Below are 20,386 nucleotides of genomic sequence, written 5' to 3'. Positions count from 1 at the left end.
CTAGATAAATGTTTACAATCAATACTACAAATGTAGTGTTTTTGAACTGGGAGGTTTAGTCCCAACGGTCCCTGAAGTATGATGTTGTCCATGAATAGTTTCCCCGATCACAACTCTACGTCATAATGATTTGATACAATATATAAATGTTATTATATCTAATGGGATTATTGCTGCTCATGGTATATTTTGATACGTAACTGATGCTGTATTACATACTGAACCAAAATTTGTGACGGCAATGGATCTATTAAAAATGATACGAATGGACCTGTATTTTAGAAGCCACCAGGTCCCCGACACTGTCAGACCCTCAAAGCCCGACTCGAGCGAAGCGAGAGGAGCCATGGGGTCTGGGGCTTCGCCCCAGCCGCCGGAGGCAGCACCAGAGACAGGAGCATGCAGGTTGATGCGAGATCTATCGGTCCCCCTGAAAAGGACTAATGAGGCAGGTGGGGATCGGCGCCGGACGACTGACTGGTCGTGTAATATCCCTGTGCAACATTTGCTGACAGCTGAACTTTGTACAGAGACAGGAGTTGCGGAAAGTAAACGATGGATCCGATATCGGGAATCGAGGCACTGTTCTACCTGGCAGCTTTCAGTGTTTTGGTGGTGTTTGAAGCAGGGCCCCTGGACGCTATCACGTTTGTTGTGGGAGCATGGCCGTATTTTTGTGAGTATGATTGGTGGTTTGAATTGGATTTTAGTGAAATGGATATGTTTTTGGAGGAGGAGTGTGCTAACAGTAGCAGTGATCAAGCTACCGGTCCATTTGATCAACCAGCGAATGGTGAGGGCCTACGAGGACAGGAGTCCGTTCGGGCGCCAAGCAGCGTTGTCGGAGTACATCGTTGTCCAGATGGTGGGATGGGTTCTACAGAATTTAGAGCCCACGTCTGTTGGGGGTCTATTTTTCTCGGACAGACTGTCACAGGCGTTCTACTTCTTCCGCAAGTTTTACAACGGAGCAGCAGACCAGGGTGACATCAGCTACGAACCGTTTGTGGATGTAAGTTGAGTATTCCGACAAGGCGACTCATGAAATGGGAAAAAAAATACTAACGAGTTATTTTCAGGAGAAGTTTAACGGACTGTGGATAAGGTCAGCAGGAAGGGGCATGGAGCACGACGTGGTAGTATACTATATACATGGCGGTGGTAAGTAAAAGTTCCCCAACCGTCAAGAGTAATTTGACTAACCAGCCAGGATTTTCCATGACATCGGTATACTTCTATCTCGAGTATTTGATCTGTATGGTGACAAAGCTGCAGTCCCAGGGATTTCGTAATCCAGCCATCTTTGCAGTGGATTATAAACCAGCACCAACGGGCCGGTTCTCAGACCAAATGGAGAGCGTAGTAGCAGCATGGAATTATCTCAGCACCGCTTTCGACACCTCACAGCTAGTATTGGCAGGCGATTCTAATGGAGCCACCCTTGCACTGAGTCTGCTGTTGCACATAGCACGACCGTACAATGGAATTGAGCTGTGTGATGCCACGAAAAAACCCTGTGCCGCAATTCTAGTCTCTCCTTGGACAAAACTATACACCAAAGTCACTAACAACTCGAGCGATTACATTAACCACCGGATCCTGGCCAAATACGCTGACCGGTACGTCGACGACAACCAGATCCACAGCGATATCCACCACAACCCAGGGCTGTGCCGGTCTCGCGAATGGTGGACTCGAGCGTTCCCCGAGCACGGGATCTATCTCACCTACGGCGAAGAAGAGGTCCTCGCACCCGACATCGAAGAGTTCTACGCCATCACCAGCCAATGTGGCAAAATTCGCATCGAGGCCGAACCCAACCAGATCCACTCATGGCCCGTTCTCATGTACTACGTAGGTCGAACCACCAACACCCGCGAACTGGGTCTCGAAGTCATCTCCCACAACCTGGCCAACATGATCCTGTGGTCCACTATGACCAGCCATACTCGGTCTTAATATATTTCTTTTTAGGGTGAGGTGCTGCCTCCGGCGGCTGGGGCTCCGCCCCAGACCCTGCTGCTCGTCTCGCTTCGCTCGACTCGGGATTGGGGGTGTTCAAGACTGTCAGGGGTTCAGGGGGTTTGTTTGTAGGTAGACTGCCTAAATAGGTAATTATAGGGGTAAACCGGTCTCCCGATCATAAACCCTCCCCGACCCCGAAACAACCCAATTTCACTACCCCTAACTCACAACAGATCCCCACGGAACTGACTCGAGCGTAGCGAGAGGAGCCACGGGGTCTGGGGCGGAGCCCCAGCCGCCGGAGGCAGTGCCCACTCGTCAATAAACCCTTGCCCAGGCAGAATGAGTGGCACCGGCATTTGAAGTTCACGAGATTACGACACACATCACAGATAAACACAGAGAAACATACGGACCAGCGAGCGTAAACAGGCTGATTATGGACCAACATCTGATTAGCATCGTCAATCGACTTCAGGTAAGACTGGGAGGGATTGCGGAGAGGGGGGTCAGGTGCCTCCGGCGGCTGGGGCGCTGCCCCAGACCCCGTTGCTCCTGCTTCGCAGGAGATTGCTAGGACCGTAGACGGTCGACTCGAGCGTAGCGAGAGGAGCTGGGGGGTCTGGGGCACAGCCCCAGCCGCCGGAGGCAGTACCAGACTTGCACAAATGGTCTAACAAGGAAAATAGGACGCTTTGGCCACGGTCGGGTCATCGGGGCATTCTATCGATCTTCCCCAGATCACGGTCGTGGGGTCGCAGAGTAGTGGAAAGAGCTCTGTTTTAGAGAATATCGTGGGTCGGGATTTCTTGCCTCGTGGTACGGGTATTGTTACGAGACGGCCGTTGGTGCTGCAGTTGGTCAATCGTCGTGCAACGGCAACGGGCTCGAGTTCGGTGAATGGCACGGGATCTGGCAGTGGTAGTTTGATAGATGTGGTTGATAACGAGGCTGCCAAGGCCAATGGAGCAGGAAATGCCGAATCTGCAAACTCGTCGGGTGCTGCTGTTGATAAGGAGTCGAATGAAGACGAATGGGGAGAGTTTCTTCATTTGCCAGGCAAGAAATTCTATAACTTCAATGAGATTCGTAACGAGATTGTTCGTGAAACAGAGTTGAAAACTGGTAAGAATGCAGGAATCTCGTCTGCTCCTATTAATTTGCGAATTTATTCGCCTAATGTGCTTACTTTGACACTGGTCGATTTGCCGGGTCTTACAAAGGTGCCAGTGGGAGACCAGCCTAAAGATATCGAGCGTCAGATCAAGGAGATGGTTTTAAAGTACATTTCCAAACCCAATGCTATTATCTTGTCAGTGACAGCAGCTAACACGGATTTGGCCAATTCGGACGGATTGAAGTTGGCCCGTGAAGTGGACCCAGAAGGAAGCAGGACTATTGGAGTTCTGACCAAAATCGATCTTATGGACCAGGGAACAGATGTGATTGATATTTTGTCGGGAAAAATCATTCCACTGCGATTTGGATACGTACCAGTGATTAATAGAGGCCAGAAAGATATCACCACCAACAAATCCATCAAGTCGGCTTTAGAATATGAACGCGACTTCTTTGAGAACCACGCTTCGTACCGGGCCAAGTCGCAATATTGCGGTACTCCATACTTGGCCAAACGGTTGAATAGCATTCTTTTGAACCATATTAAGACGACGTTACCGGATATTAAGGCCCGAATCGAAACCAGTTTGAAGAAATACCAGACCGAGCTAGCTGCTCTAGGTCCTGCGGATCTGGGGTCTCCTAGTAATGTAGTATTATCGACTATTACCGAGTTCTCTGACGAGTATCGATCTGTTCTGGAGGGCCGTGGTCAAGACGTGTCGTCTCAAGAACTCAGCGGAGGAGCGCGAATCAGCTTTGTGTTCCACGAAATCTTCACAAATGGTATCAAATCACTAGATCCTTTTGATCAGATCAAAGACGCCGATATCCGGACTATTCTGTTCAACTCTGCTGGATTAGTGCCCTCGTTATTTGTAGGAATGGCACCATTTGAGTTTCTAGTTAAGAAACAGATTAAACGATTTGAAGAGCCGTCGATTAAATGTGTGACTTTGGTATTTGACGAGTTAGTAAGAATCCAAAGCCAGATTCTCGCTAAACCATCGTTCAACAGATATCCTGCTTTGAAAGCCAAGATTTCTCAGGTGTTTATTGCGTTTTTGCGTAGTGCTCAAGTCCCCACCAACAAACTAGTATCGGATCTTGTTGCTATGGAGGAGAGTTATATCAATAGTGCACATCCGGACCTGCTCAAGGGTAACCAAGCAATGGATATTGTATCGAACAAAATGCAATTGTCGAAGCCCGTACAACTCGATCCCAAGACTGGCAAACCACTGCCTATTCAAGCGGGATCCAACCGCAATTCGATGGATTTGAACGGTTCTTCGAACGAGAACGCGGTATTTGGTGGGTTCTTCGGCAATCTGTTTGCGTCCAAGAACAAGAAACGACTGGCTGCTATGGAAAGTCCACCCGCAGTACTTCGAGCATCTGGACAAATGACGGAACGTGAGACGCTCGAAACCGAGGTCATCAAACTGCTCATTAACTCATACTTTGCCATTGTCCAACGGACCATTGCCGACCTGGTGCCCAAATCCATCACCCTCAATCTGATCTCCTTCTCCAAAGAAGGCATCCAGAAAGAGCTCCTCGAGAACCTCTACAAATCAGACGAAGTCGACGACCTCGTCAAAGAAAACGAGTTCACCGTGCAGCGCCGCAAAGAGTGCCAGAAAATGGTCAAAGCGCTCCAAGAGGCCTCCAACATCGTCTCCAGTGTATAGAATAGATAATGTGCTTGCCAACGGGCTCTTGTGGGAGGCGCGTGCCTCCGGCGGCTGGGGCTCCGCCCCAGACCCTGGTCGCTCCTGCTTCGCAGGAGTTGCTGGGATCCTCGACACCCGAGTTGCTGGGACCTCGACGTCCGACTCGAGCGTAGCGAGAGGAGCAGAGGGGTCTGGGGCAGAGCCCCAGCCGCCGGAGGCAGCGCCCGTTCGCAGTGGGTCACAAGCAGGGGACGCCCTTAGTTGTCAGCTACGGCCATATCCAGAGTAAAATAAGATTTCCCGTCCGATCAATCATATTCAAGCCTCTGAGAGCCTTGATCAGTAATGCCGTGGGAGACCAGGCGTGAACAGAAGGTGCTGTAGTTTTTTGGCGTTTTTTTCTCGATCGTCCTAAACTTTGATAAGATTAGGGCAGGGGTTTGATGACCAGGGGGTGGATCTGTTTATGTTTATTTTTCACTGAAAAATACAACAACGGAAGTTTTTTTCAGTTTCAGCAGCCATTGCAGGCGAGAGTTGATACTGGATAAAACAGAACTGGAAACAGAGGCCAGAAGGAACGCAATTGAGCGGGAAATTCCAGCGACAACTGCTGCAAGCCGCTTTTTGTGCATGCACTTTGATTTACCAGCAGATCTCGAGATCTCGTCGTGATCCACTCATCTCCAAAGACCACAACAATACAAACGAGATGACTGAAAATAGCAACGAAAATGGTATGACAACTGCGATGCCACCAGCACAGCTGGATCCCGTGCCTTTTCACAGGGTATCAAACTAACCGGACTCCAGGACCCACACTCTACGGACATGATAAATACCTCGACATCACGAGCGAGTTCAAGCACGACGTCGACAGTAAGTCGCGAACTAGGGGGTCGGGTCGTGCCTCCGGCGGCTGGAGCTTCGCCCCAGACCCCGTGGCTCCTGCTTCGCAGGAGTTTGCCGTGGACGTAACGACTCGAGCGCAGCGAGAGGAGCAGCGGGGTCTGGGGCGGAGCCCCAGCCGCCGGAGGCAGTGCCACCAGAGCAGGTTGCTAACGGTTTATTAGAGTTAAGGTCGGACGAGCTGGTGCACGAGCCAGGGTTTACGTTGTTGGATGGCGTTCATGCCCTGGAGATTGGGAATGATAAGATGGATTCGGGGTCGAAGTACCGGCCGTTGCAGGACGATTTAGACGGCTCAGCGAGTATAGAAAGTGCCGAGGATGCTATGGCGGTGATGGATTTGCTGCTGGCTCGCGAGTTGATGTGGCATAGTGGTCCGATGCTGTTACAGACCGTTTTAAGTTGTGTGTTTGTGGAACAGGTGCTGGGTGGACTGGCGTCCATTACTGAGGCTCCTGGCGTGCCGCCATTCGAGGTCAAGGCGTATTTGGAAGAGTATATCGTTGAGAAAACCAATAATATCGGCAGTTGGAAAGACGTGGTGGATGTTTATATTCTGGGACTCGCGAAATGCGTGGACCAAGCCATCACGGTTCTGGATCCTATGTCCACCAACGCTATTTATCCAGAAGAGGATATCATTATTAACAAGTCGGGTATGTGCTTTTTAGAACCGCTGTCAGTTGATATCGTAGTACGAGCACTGGAAGCAGCTGCTAAATGGAGCAAAAATGCCCACAAAAAGACCCCGCCAGCTACCGCCGCTGCGAAATCGGGTCAGGATTCTGCCTCTGCCTCGTCTTCACACGTTTCGGATCGAATCAAGTTACGGGCGGAATGGCTGTATGTTCTCAATCAAAAGGTTCCTAAAAAACCTACACATTTGGTGGCAGCATTGGGACTGATAACGTCGATTAAAAGCACGGTGCTGGCCGATGATGATTCGAAGTATGAGAAATTCAAGACCAGTTTCTCAGATGGAGTTCAAACACGAGTCATGAACCCGAGTCCGCTACTGCAATTGCGTGATATGCCGGTTTCTGAGGCATATACTACTTTACATAACATTGTAGACAGCATTCAAGGGTTCCGGGATCTGTTCAGTGTCGACAAGTCGTCGGATTTATTGGCATACTATTTAACATTCTCCGAACGGCAAAACCCACGTCCTCTGCCAATAGTAAGAGCCATGTTAAGATTGGTGGTGGGTCCTTCAGATATTCTGGGCTTGCCGTTTAAAACATGGGTCATTCGAGATATCCAGGAGATGTCGAGTCCCACTTACGACACGGTTCTCAAGTCATCAACCCCGTCTATCAAACGACTGGTCGAACCGTTTTTACAGCAGGCAGTGCTATGTTATACTGACCTTTTAGCAGTCATGTGTCAAAACCGACCTCGACAGCGACAGAATCTGGCTCATTGTATTCTTTCATGGGACAGTCTTCAAGTGAGTGCCGAGAATCTCGAACAAGCTCTTGAACCGCTTGTAGAAGAACAAACCATCTCACTTGCTGATAATTCGAAAGTGCCAGCTCTGCCTATATCGTCGTGGGTGTACCTTCGAAAACTGCAGATTATGACATGGGTGGTTCTTCTCGGGTTTGAGCTCGATGTATATAAACCATGGGAGTTTCCTATCATGTACTCGTATGGCCACTACCTGATGACCAAGTTACGAGAACATTTATCACGAATTCGCACCTTTCTCGAACAGACGAATCAACGAGTGTCTGCGCGATATATCAGTGCACTTGAACTGGAGTCCATGGCACTGGATCAAATCACCATGGCCAACCAGTACCACAGTCTGGCATTACAACTGGCAGGATATATCCCTGACCATCCCTCAGCCATGGCCACATCTCCTGAACTTCTTCACGGACTTCGAATGAAACCGTTCTCGTCTGTAGGAATCCCTGAAGCACCCTCTTACCAAGAACTCCGTGAAGGACTCCAAACATCCGCACCCACAATCAAATTGGCTCTGGACTTTGCCAAACATTTCGCCGACTCGTGCCGTTCACTCGTCACCAGCCTGACCTCAGTATCCCAACCGAACCCAGGCCTCGATCTCCTCAAACGATCCGCCCTGACCATCTCCATCTCGGGCGCCGACCTCAAACGGGCACTCGAACCACTCACAGACAACGACTCCCTCGCCAAAGAACTCACTCTCCTCGCCCAACACCCCACACTCTCCACCAAAAAAGCACTCGTCAAAACCGACGGCTGCCACCTCTTCTTCCCCGTCATCACCCTCACCACCCCCTCCTCCTCCCACAAATAATCCAGTGTAATATATCCGTGAACTTCGGGTGGCCACGCTGCCTCCGGCGGCTGGGGCTCCGCCCCAGACCCCGCTGCTCCTCTCGCTTCGCTCGAGTCGTTGCGAGAGGGGTCCCAGCCAAATCTCCTGCGAAGCAGGAGCAACGGGGTCTGGGGCAGAGCCCCAGCCGCCGGAGGCAGTCCGATCCCAGCAGAATCGTCAGTATATTATTACAGTCATTAGCCATGGCGGTTTCTAGTAGAGATTGTCGAGCAGGGTTTCGGCATTGAGCCCGAACCCGTGCAGTTTGGCGGCCTGCGTTTTGTCGGCTTTTTTGAGCGAGGCCACTTTTTGTTCCAGCTGTTTCTCGATCTCGTTGAACGGCACCTTACGCAGCGACCCCAGAGATCCTGGACGCCCGTCGGTTTGTAGAATCTCCTCTTTTTCGGGATCGATTTCTCCCAGAAGCGCCACGTTCTCGCCTCGCACTATATACAAACCGCGTTTGAGCTCGCCGTACGAACCATCAATGAAAATGCGTTCAATCGTATCCTGGAGCACCAGGTTCGCGTACTGATCAAACGACCGCAAAACTCCAAACAGTTTCCGCCCGTCTCTCAGCGACACAACCACCTTTCCTGTCCTCTCGTTAGTCCTCATCGCCATCTTCCACACAAAAACCACCCTCTACTTACGGTCCACCGATCCCAGCAGCGCAGCCGCGGTCGTATACACCTGCGAAGGCAGCAACTTCGGATCTTCTAAAGGGTCCATCTCGTGCTCTTTCTTCTCTCAACTCTCACACTTTCTCACCATAAACGACACTTCGTGAACTGCATCTTCCAACATGCAGCCGCGCCGTCCCGGGTACGCGCATACATGTGCTTAGGGGGCACTGCCTCCGGCGGCTGGGGCTCCGCCCCAGACCCTGGTTGCTCCTCTCGCTCCGCTCGAGTCGTTGCGAGGGGGTCCCCCCGGTCTCTCCTGAGAAGCAGGAGTCACGGGGACTGGGACAGAGCCCCAGCCGCCGGAGGCTTGCAAGGTCGGGTACAAGCATTTATTTTCCTAGAGTGATCAGGACCCTGAATGGTCGATCAGGGTCCAGTCGTCGCCAGGGGATCAGTGAATTTCTCCTGCGAAGCAGGAGCCACGGGGTCTGGGGCGGAGCCCCAGCCGCCGGAGGCAGTGGAGGCACAGAAAATAATAATAAAAAGAGTCGTTTAGGAAGAGGCAGTAGCTACAAAGGACCGTTGGTAGAAGGTTTCCCAGACCTCGATGGCCTCTTTTTGCGATTCGACGGCGTTTTCGAGGAACAGTTCGACCGAGTTGCGGAAGTCGTGGATGCGTTCGTGCTCGAGACGGTCGAATTCGACTACGATGCGTTTGGACATATCGTCAAAAGCCACTCGTTGGTTGAGCACTTTCTTTTCTTGGGCGTCGACTTCTTGTTCAAGAGCAGAGATCTTGTCTTGTAAGGTCTTGCCTTGTCTGAGCAGCTTTTCCAGATGTGTTTGTTTCTTACCGAGCTCTTGTTCGGCTGATTGTACTGCAAAATACGCCTTTTGTCGCTGGAGAAACACTGTTCGGACAGATGAGATGAGTCGAAGGTACTCGTCAATAGTCGTAGACAAGGACAGAATGTCTTGTAAACATTGTCGTGAGTATAGATCCTGGATCCGCGTTTGAGACTCGGAAAACGCCACTAATAACTGCGACAGCGACTTGGATATCTCCACATCAGCCAGGGCTTCCAATACTAGTGCAAACTCGCCGGTCGAGTCGCTCAATTCGCGTCGCTGGCTCACTACAAGGTCTAATGCTTTGGCAAGACTCTTTAATTGTGACTCCAAAGAATCTAAATACTCCTTTTTATCAATAAACCACTGGCTTGTTTCCACAAACTTGGCCGAAAACGAAAATGCTCCTCCTAATGTCCCCATAAACCCACCTCCGGTGCTCGTAGCTATCGACGTAGCAGCATCCACTTCATCGCTGCTCATTACCCGGTTCTTGATATCGTTTGAAAACGCTTCCGATTCCAAAAACAGTCTCAAGTCCGGGTCGTTCTTCAGAATCGGATGTGCTGCCATCTTTTTCAACATATTCTCCAGCGCAGCTCGTCGTTGCTCCACAAAATCCTCATTAAATCGTCCCACAGCCTGTTTATCTGGTGGCGGTGGAATGATAACCCCGGGATTATTATGTTCTAGAGCATGGAATACCCATCGGAAATCTCTGTATCGACGAGTAACTGCTGTCTCTGATTTCGAAAAGTTTGGTGACGTTGTCTTACAATGAACTGTGTATACAGTATGAGCAGATGTGATATCTCCTACTTTAATTGGATCTCCAACTGTGATTTGGAACTCGGGACTCGCTCCTGATGACCCGCTGCCAGCATTAACAGCACCGCCAACTACAGCATGTGAACTGCTGTTATCTGTTTCTGACGATGGATAGTTTAATGGCACGTCCTGGAACAACGAAGCAGAGCCTGGCCCCGACCCGGCTCCAATATCTGACTCTCCCTGTTGACCACCACTAATCCCAGCCCCGGCCCCGGCAAACCCACCAGCAACACTTCTGTCCTTTGTGGGTGATAAACTGGTCGAAGCCAGACGACTGCTTATCATTGACGCTCCGTCTGTATCATTTGAATCATCCAAATCGCCAGAATTGCCTGTTCTTCCTATTCTACTACCGGCACCTGAATCCGGTGCTCCTCCCTTTGAACCGCCATTATTACTACTTGTACTCTCGCTATCATCGCCATTTGATGGGCCAAGAGGTCCAAGAGGGCCCAATGGGTCGTTAGAAGCCTCTTCTGTGAACACAGGTTGGGTGATTTTCCTGGATCTAGTGGCCAGTCTTCTGGGAGTGACTCGGGTCTTGCCATGATGTCGTTCTGGGGTTCGAATGTCTGATACTGCTGAAGGTGTCGACGAAGAAGATGCAAACTTGCTCTTTGAACTCGACAATGGTTGGTGGTCATCTTCCGCACCATCATCGAGCAACCCAGCAGCGGCCATCGCCGAAGTCGTCGCTCCTGAACTGCTACTACCAATTCCATGCTCGTTTCCTGAACTTAATTCGTTCACCCGTGAGTTGTGCTGTTCTCCTTCTTCTCCTTCTTCTTCGTCCTGTTTTCCAGCATTCTCACCATCAGTCTTCAAACCAAGCCCCTCACTTTCGTCAGCTCCAAACGCCGCCGTCCTACCACCGTCACCGGCAGCCACATCCTGGTTGTGCAACGACGAGGCTCCAGACGAGTTATGGTTGGACAGCGACACCTGATCGCCCCACGGAGACTCTTCAAACGGGTCTGACATCCTCAATTTCTGCCCACAATCGCTCTTTCTCTCTCGCAATCCGGGTTCTAATATGCGGGGTGCTACAACTTGGCCACTGGCTCCGATAAGGAGGTTCACGGGCCGGGTAACATCCGTCACGTGAGACGGGTCTTGGGGGTGGGGGTTGTGCCTCCGGCGGCTGGGGCTCCGCCCCAGACCCCGTAGTTCCTGCTTCGCAGGAGAGGACTGGGAACCCCCTCGCAACGACTCGGGCGCAGCGAGAGGAGCAGCGGGGTCTGGGGCGGAGCCCCAGCCGCCGGAGGCACAACCGCCCTCCCCGTCCACCCCAAATGTGGTCACGTGATAGATCGGCTGAAAGTTTCTGATGTTCGTGAAGTGGAGGAGGGAGTGGAAAGAAAGAAAGAAAAAGGAGATAGGGATAGAATAATGGCCACATCGTTACCGTTGAGTTCGAAGATTAAGGCGTCGTTGAGGCAGCCGAAAGAGATTACGAGTTATTCGATAGATGTGGAGGGCAAAGTGCGGTTCGACGAGTCGTCGCTGAAGTATTATTACTTGCCAGAGGCTCAGATTGACAGTCGGCTGGAGCTGTCTCGAGGATACAAGGACTTTAAACGCAAGGACGAGTCGAAAGCACAGCATCTGGATACGCTGCTGGCGGCTTTAGTGGACCATGAACGGAAATCTGGTTCGGAGAAGATCAAGGCCGATATCATCACATGGCGAGGCATCATGACCAAACTGCTGTGTCTGCCGTATGAACAGGGTGACGATATAGACCTGAATATCGAGCTGTTCGATGGCCAGATCTTTATTGAGGAGGATTTCGATATCACCACGTCTAAAAAGCGCAAAATGGATGCCAAGGGCGAGTTGATGTCGTATTGGGGTAAGTTGTTGCGTTATGTTGGATGTGATCGGGATGACTCTGATGATTCAGATGACTCTGGTGATTCAGATGACTCAGGTCATTGATTTATTTCGGTGACTCGGGTGACTCAAGTGACTCAAGTGATTCATTGGTTTTGGGTGACTCCGGTCATTGATTCATTGGGGTGACTCAGGTGACTCAAGTGATACTAACAACAAATCTAGGATTCAAGTTCGAGTCATTGGCAACACTTGACCGGCCGTGGTCTCAAGTCACAAGACAAGAAATCGAAACCAGGGCCAAGGCAGTGGTGAATAATATCGAGCAATACATCTCGGTTGTGCGAACGGGTGTGGGAAGTGTGAAGGTTGTTCTTGGAGGAGAAGTCGACTGTGCACTTGACTATAAACCCAATAGCGAAGTGATTAAAAAGAGCATGACCGGAAAGTTTACAACTTCACGACAAGACTCGAGGAAAAGTGCTGAAGATGACGGCCAGTGTGAGAGTGAGATGCTGCTATCAACACAATCGCCGCTTTCTCACTACGTCGAACTCAAAACAAGCAGGTGTGTTGATACTCCTTCAGATGCCATGAAATTCGAGCGCAAGATCTTCAAATCATGGGCCCAGTCGTTCCTTCTGGGAGTCCCCCGAATCATCTATGGATTCCGTGATGACAACGGAGTCCTGAAGTCTGTCGAGGAGTTCTCCACGGAGACCATGCCCAATCTGATCAAAACCACCCAGTACAGCGCCAAAGACCGCCGATGGAACGGCATGGAGGCCATTGCCTTCTACGGCGCGGTTCTCGACTGGCTCAAAAAACATGTCACCCAACCCGGCACCATCTACCGACTCAGCTACCGTTCGGGCTCCCCCAAACTGGACCTGGCGCCCCTCCCGGGCCACCAGACCTTCCTGTCGACCGAGTTCCGCGACTGGCGCGCCAGCCTCCATCCTGTAAATTAGAGAGTATTTATTTTTTTCATTATTTCGTGTCTGGGGTGTTTCTGCCTCCGGCGGCTGGGGCTCCGCCCCAGACCCCGCTGCTCCTCTCGCTGCGCTCGAGTCGTTGCGAGGGGGTCCCACGTCCTCTCCTGCGAAGCAGGAGCTACGGGGTCTGGGGCGGAGCCCCAGCCGCCGGAGGCTGACGGGTGTCAACGTGAGGTGCGTGGGGTGGTGAAGATGACGACCGGTTGCGCTGGGGGTTTGCGACGGGGTCGTTTGGTTTTGGGAGTGCGGGCGCTGTGGGGGTGGTGCGAGAGGGAGAGGTTGACGAGGATAAAGGAACCGATGAAGGCGAGGATGAGGAAGCACATGGATCGTAGGCCGATGGGGTTGAGGAAGCTGTTGATGATCTCGCCAAATGTTTCGGCGCTGACTCGTGCACGGCCAATGAGCATGGGGTCTTGGTTCATACACTTTTCCCAGTTGTTACAGGTCGTTTCGAGGGCTGGCACTCGCTTGTGGGGCATGCAATTGTTACCGATGTATTCTTTTGAGCACTGGGCTATTTCTGCTAGAATGTCGGCAGAGTATTCCTGGATTTTGTTCTCCACGTCGTGCTGCACAGTTATGAGGAAGATCCATATCGAGTATATTAACAGCGACATCATTCCAAAGTTGAAACTCAGTTGTAGGTACGATGAGAGAATTGACGGGAGGTCGGGGTTCATGAACAGTGGCGGTGCTTCCTGCCAGTTATTGCTATCAGAAGGCTGTGATTGTGGTTGTGGTTGCGGTTGTGAGTAGTAGCTTTCCTGCTGAGACATCATCGAGTCGGTCTGGTCGTACGACGGTGTGTAGTAGCTGCTGTCGGTGAGGATGGATGAGTCGTCATATTGGCTGTAATTGTCAGAAGCTTCTGTTGGGTAGTTTTGGTGTGTTGAATTGCGTGGTTGATATGATTGATGTGATTGATATTGTTGGTATGAGTCGTGTGATTGGTATGGTTGATACTGTTGGTATTGTTGGTATTGTTGACGTGATTGGTATGATTGGTATGATTGGTATGATTGATGCTGTTGCTGGTTGAACGAAGAGGAATGCGAGTAGAAGTGCGACTGGAAGGATCCATCTGAATTAGAAATGTCTCCAGATGTGTTTGAAAGATGGGGCCTGTTTCTCAGGAGAAGATTGGCGTAGTTTGGTACTGGTGGTGACGAGTGAAGGCTCGAATCGACTCGTGGTCGCCGTTTTACAAACCCTGTGAAACTGGTGCTTGAGCTGTCTGCGATCGAAGAAGAGGGTGTTTGTGATCTGTTTATTGATATTGGGTTTTGGGACTCGTTTTTCTGCTGCTGTTGCTGCTGCCGCGTTCGCAGGTAGTGTATTTGTTCCCGGGAGAGACTGCATTGAGAAGCTTCTCGCACAATGTTTACCGTATGTCTGGGACTGACAATAACTGGTCCTTCGACTTCGAACGAACGATGAAAGCGAGAGATGCTGTTTCTGGATCTTAGGTGGTGTGGACTGTGTCTCACTACTGGTTTTGTTCGGTGTATGGCTCTTCTAGCTACAATATTAGGACTAACACTCTTCAAAACACGTCTGGGGCTTTTGGATCCTGTCACAGGACTACCATATTTGTGTTCTGGAGTACTCTGTTGGAGAATTGGATCGTTTAAAGTACTTTGGATGCTTTTTTCTGACACAGGTGTCGATGTCTCTTGTACGTACGACAACCCGGTCTCACTGCGCAGTGGTGACCACGATACATCACCTTTTAACAGCTGTGACAGTGAACTGCTCTTCATATCTCCAATATTACTATCAGTATCGTATTGAGTTACTGCTCTAGAGCTGCCATTATAGTCGCTATAGCTGGCATTCTTGTTTATGATTCCGGACCTGCTGTTCTCGTTCTTCGTGGGGTTCCTGTTCTCATTCTTCATCTGGTTCCGGTTCTCGACCCACTGAGAACCCCGGCTGTAGTCCACACTTGAATTAATATTTCGAATTACAGACTGATCATCGTCCTGTCCATCTGTGACATCGGTGTATATCGTGCCAAACGAACTTTCAAGCTCCATCCCTGATCTCTCAGAACCCGTCCCTATATTTATCGAGGGACATGAGCTCGTCTCGCGAAACTCGTACGACTCATGCGCTTCCGCCATACTCGGTGTCCAAAAAATATGTTTTCTTTATATTCTACCAGTTTACTCCACAGCCAAACCAGTCTGATCTCATTCATTCAATCACTTGCCGCTTCCCTCATCTCTCCCTCTGTTTGTTTACTATTCTCATCTGCCATCTATGGGCAAGGGTAATTCTCCAACCTGGGACCACACTATTGTCACCCATTGTGTAACCCCCAAAAACCCCCTCCCCCTGTCCATCATCACCCTACCCCTCCCCCTCATCCCAAAACGTGATCCCCAAATCTCCTATCGAAGTCTAACTCCCCCAACCACACCCCCACAACAACACCTCTTCCTTTCCTCTCATAACTAAAACTTCCCTACCCCCGTTAGACACACCTCCGACGCGTCCTGAACTCCGAAAATTTCACGCGCATCTCTCAATTATATATCTTCCAGCGCCTCTCCCGTATGGCCATTTTCGGGATCGACAGCGTCTGAAACTCGTACCTGAGCATCAACTGCAGTCTGCAGGTGTAAATGTTTCGCGATTGACAGGCCATCAATGAACCCCGCACTCGCCCCTGTCGAGCCTCTCAAACCGTCCCGATACGTGACGTGTCGTATAACTGCCGGGTTTGGCTTGTCGGGGGGTATGCCTCCGGCGGCTGGGGCTCCGCCCCAGACCCCGCTGCTCCTCTCGCTTCGCTCGAGTCGGGCGTCGGGCTTTCCAGAGCTTCCCTAATGCAAAAAAAGAGGGTTCTGGGGTGAGAGGGCGTGTGTTTGTTTGGTCCAGTTGGGTTTAGTTTGAACCATGGCGTTGGGTCTGGTCGGTTTATGTGAGACTCTTCGACTTTTGGAGGGTGTTCTGTGTTTTGCTCACTGTAAGTGAAACTGAGTGCGGAAAGCGATAACGTCATAAATTCTGGAAACGCTGGCTATTGGAAAGAGTACTCTTGAGACTTTGCTTGAGGCTAACGCTTCAATGAAACTCCGCCGTCTGTTGAGTGTGACTCTGCAGTATCAGCCAGGGGGCGAACAAAAAAGAACCAAAAAAAAAAATAACACTGCCTCGTGTCGCTATCCCTAATAAATGGTCCACATTTCTGTGTGAAGCAGTTTCTGAGACATGGTCAAACTTTACGTGAGGTCTAGCTTTCAAAAAGATCAGATCATTCGACATCAAACAGCCCATTGCTGTCATTAAAGTTTGTTGCGTCAGAACCCGAACTCCATGCCCACATTTGCACTGGATTTTATACTCAGCAGTTGCATTGTCCTGTTGAGAATGAATTTTCCTTTTATTTCCGTTTTGTGGCCAATCTAAACTTTACTGATTAGATGTGATTTTTTTTATGAAACAGCTTGATTGCTCTCAACGGTATTATCGATCAGAAACTGGTACTGTTTACTCACTTCCTCACTCATAGAGGCGCTAAACTGTAATCTCGGATTGTCCGATTTTGGATCTTAACTCTCACCGGTCGTTTCCATGCGCACATATCCCAATCGGAAGATGCTGGATAGCCCAATCCTATTTTATTATTACTGTATGTGTTTTTCTCCTATTGCAACAGATATGGAACTGCTGCTATAGAATATTATTGCATACTTTGGTACAATATTTATTTGCTATCTTGGACATTGCATCTCGTACCTAGTCTGCTCGCCAACCCGTCAGCCCCTCAACTCGATATCTAGCCAGTCCATCTTCTCGTTTGCTCGTTCAGTCGGTCAGTCGTCCTCTCGTCTCCTGATCACCTTGTGCTCAACTCACCACACCAGTGGGTCTGGTAGCTAGATCCTAAAGTCCCTGGTGGGTTGCCAAGTCTCAACGTCGGTCACAGGCGGGGTTCACAGTGTTCACCGGGTTACCGGATGGCTTGCTCACCGGTTGAATAGATTCGGATGTGATGCACCTGAAAGCAGAAGAAAATGGCACTTTTTCTGGCTATTTGCCGTCCAAAGTCATAGCCTGATACCACCTCTCACAACTGCAATTGAGCTGATTTCATTCTGAGATCAGTCTCTAATTACGCTTCTTCAAATTACACTCACACAGCATTTGTTCTGGGTACTATACATAATATGTCGAAAAGTATGATATGATCAAATATCATAGACATGATTCAGACGGCAGTTCAACGCCATGGCCCACCACAACAACCAGTCTACACTCTACACAGCACCACACTCATCCATCCAAGACATTCTGAGACACGGTTCTGTAAGATTAAGATTGGCCATCTCAAGACAAACAGCCCGACTCGGTGCCACGATATCTGGGTCATTAATACGGACAAGATCAGCCAATTAAGCTTAACCACTTGGTTCAACAAACCCACTGCACCGGGCTCTTCTCAGTCACCTACACCTCAGGGGACAGAACCACTGCCTCCGGCGGCTGGGGCTGCGCCCCAGACCCCCCGGCTCCTCTCGCTCCGCTCGAGTCGTTAGCGGCTCGGACCCAGCCATACTCCTGCGAAGCAGGAGCAACCAGGGTCTGGGGCGGAGCCCCAGCCGCCGGAGGCAGGCCCCAGCCCCCGGTGAAGGACATCAGGGGTAGTCCGGAATAACGCCAGACCGCCTCGATTTCGGAAAAAAAAATACTATTCCGAAACAGCCGTGAGCGGCCGGATGCCCCCCAACTGGCAAATGGACCGCCAACCACGGAACTCTAGCAAGTGTGGTTTGGTAACAGTAAACTTTATATACAGGTGTGGTGCAAGTTCAGTTGAGTTCGGTCTATGACTGCGTCGGCGGTGCATATAAGTTTGCTGCTGGAAAGGCATCGATTATTGCTGCCAGCATCAGCGCCTGTTTTGTTTTGCTCTGTAGCAATTGGGCTCCATGCGTCGCAGCGCTACTGACACTTGAAACATCTTCCACTGCCAGCATGACGGCAGGAGGTGGTTTACATAGGTGTTCTGGTGCTGAGATAGAAATGGGCTGGTTTTAATATTATAATTAATGTTAATGCTGACAGTCGTGATTCGGTACTGATACCGAGATCGGATCTGGTAACCACACGGATATTGATAGCGAGCGACTGATGCTGGTATCAAAAAATTACTGTTATACGGGAAAACGAGTAGCGAATGCGAGAATAAATGAAATTATTAGATTCATACTAAAAAATAAATTTGTCATGGCATATAGAGATTATAAAAATTATATAAAATATATCAATTAATTGCTATAGTGAAATATCAGGAGTGGGATATTACAGTGAAATAAAACGTAGAATGGAGTCGGAAAATGGGTGCACTGATATCAGCGGAAGTCAAGCGGCAGGAAATTGTGACACCAGTAACCTTTTTTTGCATAGGTGATGGATGGATCGAAACACCTGTAATTGTAGAATTCTTATAATAGTCGTTACATAGAAAATATTTATAACATATTTATAAAATAGTTAATATAATAGCGGTTGGCACGGTCGGCGAATAAAACAGTCCCGTGACTTGACATCTGAATCTGTCGTCGCATCTCTTGCTATAGACCATTGCCTGTTTGGGAATAACCCCTAGTAATCAACCATCAGTCCCCCACATAGGTAGTTTTATTTTTCTATTTTCTCCTGCATTATAATTTTATTTTTACTTTTATTTCCTTTTTTTTATTTTTCCATATTTCTTTTTATCGCTTTCTAGCTGCCATTCTACGTATGTGCATACTAAGTGCATGCGAGGGTGTGTGCATTCTGTCGAGGCTGGCATTTGGAACCAAGGCTTCCTTTTCGGTGACTGTTTTAGTTTATATATATACAAATGGTTCGGGACGAGTTTGATTTTATTTTATTTTTTAACTTCTTTTCAATAAATATATCAAATTTTTTGTATTTGAATTTTTTTTTTTTGGTTTCGTTCATAACTGTACCATTGTTATTTGGTTAGTGGTTAATTTATCGATTACTGGTTTCATAGATTCTTTATTTTTTATAGCATTTTCCAGTGCTTGTCATTAATTGGTATTATTTGTCGGTCTGTCTTAGAATTTCTGGTTCATATCCGTGTGGACTTTGCAACTTGGTTTATTATTGTTGTTCAATCCGACCAAAGTCAGCTGCATAACTGGCCCTAGCTGGCAGAAATCCCCGCGACTTTCCACACTTGAGTGACTCGACTCCCAGGTTTCACCAGTATCATCAGGTATATCATCATTAAGAATTCCAGCACGCACGTTTACGCATTTTTAGTGCTACCTCGATATTCACTCCTATTACTACTGTTACCAGTATCCATATTACTGCCATTTCTCGACAGCAACTACTAGCGAATATCGTCAAATCGGCAAGCAACCTTAACTTGATAGATCACACCAGATCTGTTAGATCGAACATCCGATATTAAAAAGACCAGTCTAGTGCCAGCAAATCAACGTCCATTTCGATCGGTTCCTTGCAGTAGTTTCAAGCGTGATTTCCTAGCGATAAGAGCGATATTGAATTCGAAATCCGTGTATTCATCAAAATCTGATCACCAAAACTATAAATCAAAAACGTATCAATGGCCGCTGGTCCGGCTAGTTCCTGTTATAACCCACATTCCACAGCATGTTATGATCCCAAAGATCCAAACACGATTACAGAGTGGTACTGTTGTCAGTGTGGTCGATACCATGGGATCCCTCCTGAGAGGTATGACTGCACGCGATGTAATCATATGATGTGTCCATACTGTCCAAAAAAGCGAGTAAAGGACAAGAAGTCATGATTTGGCCAACGACAACAGGGATGATGATTCACCACTGATCCAACGAACACCACGACTATGATTATAAACCACGTCATGCAACTGGACCATGAAATGGGCCTGGGTCTGGTCCTGCTACATCACGAAGCCTTTACTTCTGCTTGCATAACAGGATCGCCAACAGCCAATTGTCAATTGCCAAATTTCCTGTGGCCGAGGCCTGTTTTCCGTGGACCGTGGCCTGTCGCCCCGTCGCTCGCTTGTCGCTATGATTTCAATTTCCCTCTACTCTTGCATTTATGATAATGATGATGATGATGTCCTGTTCTGTTCTGTTTCGTTTAGTTAAAAAGGTGACTGTGTATAAAGATACAAACGGGAATTTTATTTATTTGGCCAGAACCGGCTGATCAGCTTGGGTTTACGGGGCTTCTGTTCAATCTGCCCATGCTGCTCTTATTTCTGGCTGTTCTGCTTTTTGCTTTTCT

The 20,386-nt window shown here is 49.2% G+C and overlaps 5 protein-coding genes across 5 annotated transcripts; 3 read left to right on the top strand and 2 right to left on the bottom strand.

The window, feature by feature from the left end:
* Positions 1-1,152: 1,152 nt before the first annotated feature.
* VPS1 (dynamin-like GTPase VPS1) lies at positions 1,153-4,778 on the top strand (the record flags this gene model as incomplete). Its single annotated transcript, XM_018881360.1, has 2 exons — positions 1,153-1,854; positions 2,655-4,778. 2 exons carry the CDS (start codon positions 1,153-1,155, stop codon positions 4,776-4,778), a joined length of 2,826 nt encoding a protein of 941 aa, XP_018733958.1.
* A 1,138-nt stretch (positions 4,779-5,916) lies between these two features.
* Positions 5,917-7,959, top strand: MAK10 (Mak10p; the record flags this gene model as incomplete). Its single annotated transcript, XM_018881359.1, has 1 exon — positions 5,917-7,959. The coding sequence occupies one exon, from the start codon at positions 5,917-5,919 to the stop codon at positions 7,957-7,959; it is 2,043 nt and encodes a 680-aa protein (XP_018733957.1).
* Positions 7,960-9,158: 1,199 nt separating this feature from the next.
* On the bottom strand, positions 9,159-11,267 carry VPS5 (Vps5p; the record flags this gene model as incomplete). The annotated part of the gene is made up of 1 exon (XM_018881358.1): positions 9,159-11,267. One exon carries the CDS (start codon positions 11,265-11,267, stop codon positions 9,159-9,161), a length of 2,109 nt encoding a protein of 702 aa, XP_018733956.1.
* Positions 11,268-11,675: 408 nt separating this feature from the next.
* RAI1 (Rai1p) lies at positions 11,676-12,224 on the top strand (the record flags this gene model as incomplete). Its single annotated transcript, XM_018881357.1, has 1 exon — positions 11,676-12,224. The coding sequence occupies one exon, from the start codon at positions 11,676-11,678 to the stop codon at positions 12,222-12,224; it is 549 nt and encodes a 182-aa protein (XP_018733955.1).
* A 1,054-nt stretch (positions 12,225-13,278) lies between these two features.
* Positions 13,279-15,240, bottom strand: BRR6 (Brr6p; the record flags this gene model as incomplete). The annotated part of the gene is made up of 1 exon (XM_018881355.1): positions 13,279-15,240. The coding sequence occupies one exon, from the start codon at positions 15,238-15,240 to the stop codon at positions 13,279-13,281; it is 1,962 nt and encodes a 653-aa protein (XP_018733954.1).
* Between the last annotated feature and the right edge of the window lie 5,146 nt (positions 15,241-20,386).

Source organism: Sugiyamaella lignohabitans, chromosome C (assembly GCF_001640025.1).
Source record: "Sugiyamaella lignohabitans strain CBS 10342 chromosome C, complete sequence".
NCBI lineage: Eukaryota > Fungi > Ascomycota > Dipodascomycetes > Dipodascales > Trichomonascaceae > Sugiyamaella > Sugiyamaella lignohabitans.
This window is presented reverse-complemented; position numbering and strand designations above follow the sequence as displayed.